This window comes from Acipenser ruthenus, chromosome 1 (genome assembly GCF_902713425.1).
Source record: "Acipenser ruthenus chromosome 1, fAciRut3.2 maternal haplotype, whole genome shotgun sequence".
NCBI classification, from domain to species: Eukaryota; Metazoa; Chordata; class Actinopteri; order Acipenseriformes; family Acipenseridae; genus Acipenser; species Acipenser ruthenus.
In genome coordinates, this window is record NC_081189.1 from 106,511,413 (window position 1) to 106,522,470 (window position 11,058).

Sequence of the window (11,058 nt, forward strand, 5' to 3'; positions counted from 1 at the left end):
TTGCAAAATTTGTTACTGATTTTGGTCAGTTTGAAAATGTATTTTGAAGCTCAGCAATGTGTTAATTCTATGTCAGTGGATTATAACTCCTATTATATTCAGTAATAAGAAACTAGTCATCATTTAGATAAGTTTCTAAAAGATGTCTTTTGTGTTATATTTGCCATCTCTCATTTGTTATGTTCTTATCACTCATGGTTTAAAACAGCATTCCCTCCTACAATGGGGCAGCAGTGTGGAGTAGTGGTTAGGGCTCTGGACTCTTGACCGGAGGGTCGTGGGTTCAATCCCAGGTGGGGGACACTGCTGCTGTACCCTTGAGCAAGGTGCTTTACCTAGATTGCTCCAGTAAAAACTCAACTGTATAAATGGGTAACTGTATGTAAAATACTGTATGTAAAAATAATGTGATATCTTGTAACAATTGTAAGTCGTCCTAGATAAGGGCGTCTGCTAAGAAATAAATAATAAATAATAATAATACAATGATCAGATAGCCTCTATTTTATTTTGCTTTGTTATGTTAATTCACACCCTCCATTATCACCTCATTGTTGCTAAGCCTCCTGCTCTCATCAACCCACACATGTAAATCCTTTCTCTTTCTGTCACCTTACACAACCCTTTAGACATCCTACACACTTTCCAGATTTAGGAAACCAGCCAATACACTGAATCATAAAATGTGGCAATTCAGTATTTCTTTAATCTAGATACCTTAAGACTCACCGATTTCTGATCCCTCCAGTATCCCCCAAATCAGGGCTCGTCTGATTCCAATAGAGCATGCTAGTTTCTTCACAAGCACTTTAAGCATTCTAATCATTCACTGTGCAAATCCTGGTGCGGTAGATGACTTTGCAGATTATGACATTTTATTAGACAGTCAAAAATGAATGAAGGTTAATGGATAAACGTTTTACCAATCAGTAATGTTTAACACTGAAGTATGAAAGTATACTAGATGTAGGATTGTTCTGCTGTCTGTCTCAAAAAAAAAAAAAAAAAAGCTTGCTTTACCGATAAACTAGTTCTGGGTTTTCAATGAGACATTTTTCTTACAGCTTTTTAACAGGTGTGATGACTTTTGAAAGAGAAATCTAATTAAACAATAAATGTATCCGGGAGCTTGAAAACCGGAACAAAATATATAAAGCATACATTTTTATTTCTTTTTTTTAAAGTATAATTTACCTCCTGAAAACTTTTAAAATTGCACTGTTACAAGTTAAAATGTACACCAATAAAGCAAAGGAACACATAGAAATCAGCTTATACACACGAATAAAGGAGTGTCATAATTCAGGTTTAAATTGCTTATATGATGATAAACACAAAAAACTAAAATAGTTACATCTTTAAAAAGTTATATTCTTTAAAGTGATATCATTCAATCACTTAGTAGTTAAAGATAACACATCCAAATTATACATGTATCTGTTTTTTGAAAACAAAACCAGGGGACACATTCCAAAAAGGCTCCAGTGTGCCCATCATACCTTTGTACAGAAAAAAATTAGGACTGAGCAACAACCAAACTACTTATTGCAATGAACAATGGCAAGCCAAGCGCTCTCCTCCTACTACCCATTTTGATGCCCTAATGATTACTTCCATTACATAATATTGTAAATAATAAAACAAATGAAAATGGCATGGACAAAAATGATGGGACCGCTAACCTAATATTTTGTTGCACAACCTTTAGAGGCAATCACTGCAATCAAACGTTTTCTGTAGCTCTCAATGAGACTTCTGCACCTGTTAACAGGTAGTTTGGCCCACTCTTCCTGAGCAAACTGCTCCAGCTGTCTCAGTTGATGGGTGCCTTCTCCAGACTGCAAGTTTCAGCTCTTTCCATAGATGTTCGATAGGATTCAGATCAGGACTCATAGAAGGCCACTTCAGAATAGTCCAATGTTCTGTTCTTATCCATTCTTGGGTGCTTTTAGCTGTGTGTTTTGGGTCATTATCCTGTTGGAGGACCCATGACCTGCGACTGAGACAGAGCTTTCTGACACTGGGCAGTACGTTTCGCTCCAGAATGCCTTGATTGTCTTGAGATTTCATTGTGCCCTGCACAGATTCAAGGCACCCTGTGCCAGGCGCAGCAAAGCAGCCCCAAAACATAACCGAGCCTCCTCCATGTCTCACTGTAGGTATGGTGTTCTTTTCTTTGAAAGCTTAATTTTTTCTATAGAGCTGATGTGACTTGCCAAAAAGCTCCAGTTTTGACTAATCTGTCCAAAGGTCATTCTCCCAGAAGGATTGTGGCTTGTCAATATGCATTTTAGCAAATTCCAGTCTGGCTTTTTTATGTTTTTCTGTCAAAAGTGGAGTCCTCCTGGGTCTTCTTCCATGGAGCCCACTTTCGCTCAAAAAGCGACGGATGGTGCGATCAGAAACTGACGTACCTTCACCTTGGAGTTCAGCTTATATCTCTTTGGCAGTTATCCTTGGTTCTTTTTCTACCATTCGCACTATCCTTCTGTTCACTCTGGGGTTGATTTTCCTCTTGCGGCCGCACCCAGGGAGGTTGGCTACAGTTCCATGGACCTTAAACTTCTTAATAATATTTGCAACTGTTGTCACAGGAACATCAAGCTGCTTGGAGATGGTCTTGTAGCCTTTACCTTTACCATGCTTGTCTATTATTTTCTTTCTGATCTCCTCAGACAACTCTCTCCTTTGCTTTCTCTGGTCCATGTTCAGTGTGGTGCACACAATGATACCAAACAGCACAGTGACTACTTTTCTCCATTTAAATAGGCTGAATGACTGATTACAAGATTGGAGACATGTGTGATACTAATTAAAGAAACTAATTAGTTTGAAATATCACTATAATCCAATTATTAGTTATCTTTTCTAAGGGGTACCAACAAACGTGTCCAGGCCATTATAGAATATCTTTGTAGAATAAGCAATAATTCATCTCTTTTCACAGCTTCTTTGCTTTATTCTATGACATACCAAAGGCATGCAAGTATACTTGATAAAATAGCTTTCATCAAGTATAATGCTTCATTTCAGGAGGAATGAAGCATTATTTCAATGAGCTGTAAGGGTACCAACAAATTTGAGCACGTCTGTATATATATATATATATATATATATATATATATATGTGTGTATATGAAAAATTAATTTTTTTACACAGATATTTGGGTTGAAAGGTTGCAAAATTTGTTACTGATTTTGGTCAGTTTGAAAATGTATTTTGAAGCTCAGCAATGTGTTAATTCTGTCAGTGGATTATAACTCCTTATATATTCAGTAATAAGAAACTAGTCATCATTTAGATAAGTTTCTAAAAGATGTCTTGTGTTATATTTGCCATCTCTCATTTGTTATGTTCTTATCACTCATGGTTTAAAACAGCATTCCCTCCTACACACTGCTGCCCCATTGGAGTAGCGGTTAGGGCTCTGGACTCTTGACCGGAGGGTCATGGGTTCAATCCCAGGTGGGGGACACTGCTGCTGTACCCTTGAGCAAGGTGCTTTACCTAGATTGCTCCAGTAAAAACCCAACTGTATAAATGGGTAACTGTATGTAAAATACTGTATGTAAAAATAATGTGATATCTTGTAACAATTGTAAGTCGTCCTGGATAAGGGCGTCTGCTAAGAAATAAATAATAAATAATAATAATACAATGATCGGATAGCCTCTATTTTATTTTGCTTTGTTATGTTAATTCACACCCTCCATTATCACCTCATTGTTGCTAAGCCTCCTGCTCTCATCAACCCACACATGTAAATCCTTTCTCTTTCTGTCACGTTACACAACCCTTTAGACATCCTACACACTTTCCAGATTTAGGAAACCAGCCAATACACTGAATCATAAAATGTGGCAATTCAGTATTTCTTTAATCTAGATACCTTAAGACTCACCGATTTCTGATCCCTCCAGTATCCCCCAAATCAGGGCTCGTCTGATTCCAATAGAGCATGCTAGTTTCTTCACAAGCACTTTAAGCATTCTAATCATTCACTGTGCAAATCCTGGTGCGGTAGATGACTTTGCAGATTATGACATTTTATTAGACAGTCAAAAATGAATGAAGGTTAATGGATAAACGTTTTACCAATCAGTAATGTTTAACACTGAAGTATGAAAGTATACTAGATGTAGGATTGTTCTGCTGTCTGTCTCAAAAAAAAAAAAAAAAGCTTGCTTTACCGATAAACTAGTTCTGGGTTTTCAATGAGACATTTTTCTTACAGCTTTTTAACAGGTGTGATGACTTTTGAAAGAGAAATCTAATTAAACAATAAATGTATCCGGGAGCTTGAAAACCGGAACAAAATATATAAAGCATACATTTTTATTTCTTTTTTTTAAAGTATAATTTACCTCCTGAAAACTTTTAAAATTGCACTGTTACAAGTTAAAATGTACACCAATAAAGCAAAGGAACACATAAAAATCAGCTTATACACACGAATAAAGGAGTGTCATAATTCAGGTTTAAATTGCTTATATGATGATAAACACAAAAAACTAAAATAGTTACATCTTTAAAAAGTTATATTCTTTAAAGTGATATCATTCAATCACTTAGTAGTTAAAGATAACACATCCAAATTATACATGTATCTGTTTTTTGAAAACAAAACCAGGGGACACATTCCAAAAAGGCTCCAGTGTGCCCATCATACCTTTGTACAGAAAAAAATTAGGACTGAGCAACAACCAAACTACTTATTGCAATGAACAATGACATACAGAGAAATGCTGATAGGATGACAGGCGACACATTTAGGCACTTTGTCTCAGCTTACTGCTTGAGTAGGTACCTAGATTTAAGTGAAGAAGAAATATAATATTTCTGTTCCCAACTATGCCAATTAAGCACAAATACAAGACCAGGAAGACATCTTGTAGCCAATGCAGTACTTATGAACCAGAAGGTTTAAGGGAATTATTGATTGGAATCAGTAAAACATTTAAGCTTTATATCCTCTGCAAGATAACTTGCAAATCGCATTATAGTTCAAACCGTCATTGCAGGAATACGTACAGCACAGAATGCGGCGAGTAATGCAAGTAAGTAATGTGTTTTCTTTTAAACACCACAGCTTGTTCTGTTACACTTTAACATGGTTATAAAGAAGACATTTGTATGTGTATGAAAGCATTTTTAAATGTGGTTCTATGGCTTTTTTAGGGCACGGAAGTTTTAAGAAGATTCTGTTAGCTAAGAATGCATCAACCATCGGATAGTTACAACTCTACTCGGATCCTGTGAGGTTTTTAACATGTATTATATAAAATATCAAAGTCTCCATTTCAATGCTATTAATTGTTCTCGGGTAATCAGTTCATTAAAAAATAGATGATAACATTTCTCAAAAGGTAAGATTTACAATGGTAAACTGTAATTTTTACTTCAGCTTTAAGAATGAAATATTGAATACAATAAATAACTAGTTTGGTCCTAAAATGTATAAAGACTACAAAAAGTTGTTTTCTCATGATGTACTCAAGGTAGCTGTATCCACACGAATGAAGATTATACAATCATCCAGGTATGAATAAAGGCATTTCCCTTAATTGCATATTTATCATGATTTGCAACTGAACTTATTATCCCAGCTTACTTAAATTCAGGTAGCACTCGAATGATGGAAACTTTCCAAAATGCATCAGATAATGTCAAGTTCCGTACACGGTCCACGGTCACTTCAAAACCAGGCCCCATACCGATTTTGGATTATTTTTTAAATAGGTAAACATTTTCTAACATAACATAAATGATCTAATGACTTCAAGGTTAACTGTAAAACAGAGCACTGGTCCTTAGGATTAAGAAAGAGAAAGTATGAACTAGTTATTGAATTTGTCTTCAACAGCCATCAAATCTGTAGTGTTTATTTCCAACAAAGCGTAAACTAAAAAGCATGTCTGTTCACATAGAGTTCTTTATAGATGAATGGCATAAACCCTACTGCTGATGTTATTGCTATACTGAAACACTGCAATGTAGATGAATGTGTATTTTTGCCATCAGAAAATATGAAGATATTTAAAGCTTTGGAGCACTGCTATGAAATGAGTTTAGTGCTTTTATTGTGAGTGAGATATGCAAGACTTCTTACATGGAAAAATTAGTCACTATTCTGAGAAAGGACATAAAGAATATAATAACTGTGTCATAGCTCTTATAATTTACAATGGTTAAATGTTCCCTTTGGATTTTGTGGCCTCTATATAACTGCCACTGAAGCAATAATTCAGCTTGCAAATTAAAAAAAAAAAAAAAGCTAACAAACAAACAAACCAAAAAACCAGTTAAAATGTAACAGCTGGTGCAATAGCTGTAGCATGCTTATTTCTCTAATCGCCTTTTCTTTAACCTTACCCAGGAAAGTAACCCGCCCACTGATTAAAACCACCCTTCACTCATTTCTGTATGAGATTAAGATATGCCCCATTTGTTCAAGTTATAATACAAGCTGTACTAAATTAGGCAATAGCTAAATAACAGTTTTATCTGGAATGAATTAACAGGATGACTTTTCACACCCATGAACACGCCAAATACACATCATCAACTCCACTCTCTCTTCACGTGCAAACACAGGAGATGGAAAGACATAAAAAAGTGGCCTTGTACAGTTTTTTTTCTTTGTTTTACACACATCTACTACACCACAGGTTTTACAATTGTACATACTTTACATGATATAGAACTTATTCAGTTAAAAGACAATTCTATTCAATATTATCACATCTTACATCCTGAGAGAAAGAGAAAAAACTAAACAAGTATGTGTGTTAAATTTTACATACAAACACGTACATGACATCACTGCAGGTTCAGGACGAGATAATTATAACATGCTAACAGTGGGAAATGCGCTTCTTCATTTTGCAGTGAAATCATAAGATAATCCCAGCCTGTATTAAAAAAAATAAATACAGATTTTCTATGGCTATATATAACTTTTTACTTTGAAAAGAATGTTAAATCAATCTTCCTGCTGTATCTTATTCACTGCTGATGCGAGATATATTAAACTACAAATCCATCATTTAACAATATTACACAGTACAGCCCCTTCTCTTAACACAAATTAAGGTCAGTTCCATCCTCTGTAACAAAAAGCTGCCTAAAAATAGAAGTACTGTAGTACACCAAGTCTTTTTTTATTATTTATTATTGTTTTTAAATCATAGATAATCAGTCCTATTTCTGCTCTAAAATACCTTCAAGGTATTTTCATTCAAAGTGCCGGAAGATCTACTAAATCCATATTTACAGTATAGTGCTGATTTTTTGTTTTTGTTTTGCCATGCAGGTTATGGCTTGGGGGGGGAGGGAGAAGTACAAGCACAATGCTATATTCCAAGACCGATATTTTCATGGTACTAAAGGCAATCCTTTTGGGGGGTGGGGGTGGAGTGGAGTCTTGCTGCAAAGTACTTCTAACGTCTCTCTCACATGAGCAGTCTTTGACATTCCTTTCCACGTGGCAGTGTTCAGAAGGCAGTCACCTGGGGGACGGTTTGCAGGCAGGTGAGCAGGCGGTGGTAGGGGCTGCCAGGGGAGGCTACCACTTCAAACACAGACTGGAAGGCCCGACGATCCAGCTCCTCATCAATCTGGTGTTTGTAGAAGTCCATGCCCACCACACAGAACAGGCTGACATCCACAAGCTCGGATTTCCCCATTCGGCTGATAACATGAGGAAGGCTAAGGTGGTGGATTAAGGAAATGTAAAAATTATAAATGGATAATAAAAAAAAATGGTCATTCACTTGACATACAAACACACCAGTGTATGTGCACATATCTCATATCGAGTATTTTGCACATTAAAAATAGTTAGAAACGGATTCCTGGTTTATTCTGCTTTAACATAGCCATTCTATAACAAACAGTTCTTGTGATGCCCTTTGAATTACACTCAACAATAACATAAGCAACGTAGCAATTGTTTTGGAAATTTGTCAAAGTCAAATAGACAAACATTTCTGCTAGTGCCTTCAACAGTGTGAATAAATGTTTGACTACTGAATATACATTTCTGATTGTTCTGCTGCCAAGATATGAAAGCATGAAAGAGAACGTTGGGTTATTATGATAACCCTGGTTCCCTGAAATATAAATGTAACCATTATCTCATGGGTATTAATCCTTTGATACCATCTAACCTGAATAGACATTTCAAAGCTGCACAGAGTGCCAGTGACACAGTCGCGCCCGCCCCCGAGGGCATAAAAAGACTGCTGACACTGATATCATCATCATTTTTACTTCAAGACTTGCTGCAATAATGAATGCAGCGACCTTGAAGGTTAAGTTACATTTTTATTTCAGGGAACCAGGGTTATAATAATAAGCTAATGTTCCCTATCAAGTATGAAATGTAACCATTACCTCATGGGTATGAATACCAAAGCTGTCGCAAGGCAATATTGCAGACCAAATGGAATGCTACAAGGCTAAGCCAACGGCCACATTACACGTTACCTTGAGGAACCCAAGTACAAGTAGCGAGGGCTAAAAACTTGAGGGAGAACTCACCTCTGTGTTTATGGTGCAAGGGTCGAGCTTGAGGCCACCCTTAACACTCTTGCTCCAAAACCAAGGTTTTGTGGACCCACGACATTCAGTCGATAGAACCTAGTAAGCTTTGGGTAGTAGCCCACACCACTGCATTGCAAATGTCATTGACAGATGTACCCTGGAATAAAACCCACAACATTGCCGTACCCCTGTAAGGAATGAGCAGTGAGCTTTTCTGGAGGGGGCAAGTTCCAGAACAGACAACACATCGTGCAGACTACCTCCAACTTTTTTATCCTGTCAACATAGCACGCCAAGGCCCGCACTGGGCACAGCGTATGGAGCTACAGCTCCTCGTCAGACTGCAAGGAGGTGGAAGAAGCCTCCAAATCCAGACTGGTTGACATGGAATGCCGAGATAGTGTTCGGGAAAAAAGCAGGATTGGTACGAAGCGTAACCTTTGTCCTGGCTTCTGAAAAATTAAGCAGGCTTTTGCAATTGAAAATGCTTGCATCTCGCCCACACGCTTAGTGGATGTGATTGCAAGCAAGAAAACCACTTTCAAAAGATAAATATTTCAGCTGAATGCAAGGGCTCAAATGGAGACTTCATAAGTGCTTCAAGCACCACGTTAAGCCTCCAATGAGGGCCAATGTCCTTTATAAGTGGCCGAAGCTGCCAAGCTCCTTTTAAAAATTGCCCTGTGGTTCACCGACGCCAGTACTCCAGATGGCTCCCTGAGAAGGGGCCTTGGACCTGTGGCTGCAAACCCCTAGGGCTGCTGTTCACCTTTTGGCTTGGCCTGAGGATCTTGCCTCTGTGCCGGGAGGCGGTCTGGCCACAGGCACAGGGATAAAAACACAGGCATATGCAATGTACAGCAAGAATGTACAGTTGCTGCCTCAGCTGCTAAAGGCAGTAACAGGACTGTCAACAAGGCCGCTCTGTAGAGCGGCAGGAGAAACGTTTCTCCAACGTACGCTTGCAGAATGCACACAAAACCCGCAGAAATGCATGTACCAGTGCCTCCTTTGCATGCTGCTGCCTCAGGCAGGAAGAGCATCTGCTTGTCCACAGACAGGCTGGCCTTGCATATGTCACAGGGATAAAACCCAGTCATTATGTAAATAACAAGCAATGTACCATAAGCACTGGACTGTCAACAAGGCCTGCTTGGTACCAGATTGGGGACTGTAAAACCCGAGTCGGTAGCAGGTCAGAACCAGAACTGTACCACAATGGCACGGGGTCAGTTTCGTACCGGTAGCACTGGGTTGGTACAGTAGTGTACAATACTGTTGCTGCCCACAACCAGTAATGCAACAGGGCAGACCCTCTGTAGACCTGGGCACCTGCAAGACCGCAGTGGCCCTTTTTGATCAATGGCATAAGCTCCGCCGTACAGGAACAGCTTAACCGCAGGGGATGTGCTATCTTATTCCACGTCCTCCGACGGGAACGCCAGCTCCTAGAGATGCAGGGCGCCTTGGAGAAACAAACACAAAGAGGTTTGATACAAACAGCAAGCAATGTACAGTAAGAATGTACAGTTGCTGCCTCAGCTTGTTAAAGACAGTAACTGGACTGTCAACAAGGCCTGCTTGGTACTAGACAGGCAGGCTGGTTTTGCATGTGTCACAGGGATAAACCCCAGACATAATGCAAATAGCAAACAACGTATGGCCTCAGCTTGTTAAAGACTTACATGACAAGCAATGCTGTTTGGTAGCGGTTCGGTGCCTGTAGCACAGGGTAGGTACATTTGTGCACAATGGGGGTTACACATGCCCTACGCCCTCTGCCACTCTAGACCACGCCCCAGCCGAAGCTGAAAATGACTATGTTAGTGTCAGAAGTCTTTTTATGCCCTCAGGTGCAGGCGCGACAGCATCACTGGCACTACGTGCAGCTTTGAAATATCCCTCCCCCCTCCATTAACCTCCAACAATATTCAATCCTGTTGTTCAGTATTACATTTAGACAGTTTATAGTTGAGTTTTCCACAGATTTACCCGTAGTTTTTGCTTGAAACATGGCAAGGCAATGTTGTTTTAACACATACTGAAATGCTGAAGATTTTTACCATTCAGAAGCATGTTGTCTTTTTGTGCTAACCTTTCCTTTTGTTGTTGTTTAAAGTGAAATAAATATTCCAAAACCATCTTAAGACAGCAATTAATGTATAGTATAGTGAATTATCAAGGATACAGTGCTGAAATCCACTGGCTTGTTGAAGCGCTGACAAAGAAACAGGAAAGACTCCACATCGCCATGGAGACGGGTGTCCTCTGAGTGAAGTTGGAGAGAGAAAGCATGACCCAATCTCGGACCATGGAAGATTGTCCTGTAGCATGCAAGGTCTGGAATACCTACCGGGAAGGACAGCAAAAACAAGGGATCTTTAGGAAAACAACCTGACTTTGAATATTAATTTCATAATTAACAAACAAGCTTAAAATAACTAACATGTGGCTGTATGGCTATTAGTAGAGATACACAGAGCTATTTTCTACAAAAACTATACTGTATACCA

General features: G+C 38.6%; 1 protein-coding gene across 5 annotated transcripts in view; it reads right to left on the bottom strand.

The window, feature by feature from the left end:
- Positions 1–4,322: 4,322 nt before the first annotated feature.
- The window catches only part of LOC117420682 (huntingtin-like), an 86,714-nt gene continuing 79,978 nt past the window's right edge, over positions 4,323–11,058 (bottom strand). For all 5 annotated transcript variants that reach the window (XM_059033505.1, XM_059033504.1, XM_059033501.1 and 2 more), the window contains 2 exons: positions 10,734–10,894; positions 4,323–7,708 (listed from right to left, as the gene is read on the bottom strand). In XM_059033505.1, coding sequence (XP_058889488.1) covers positions 7,495–7,708; positions 10,734–10,894 — 375 coding nt within the window. In that variant the 3' untranslated portion in view covers positions 4,323–7,494. The remainder of the gene's footprint in view (positions 7,709–10,733; positions 10,895–11,058) is intronic.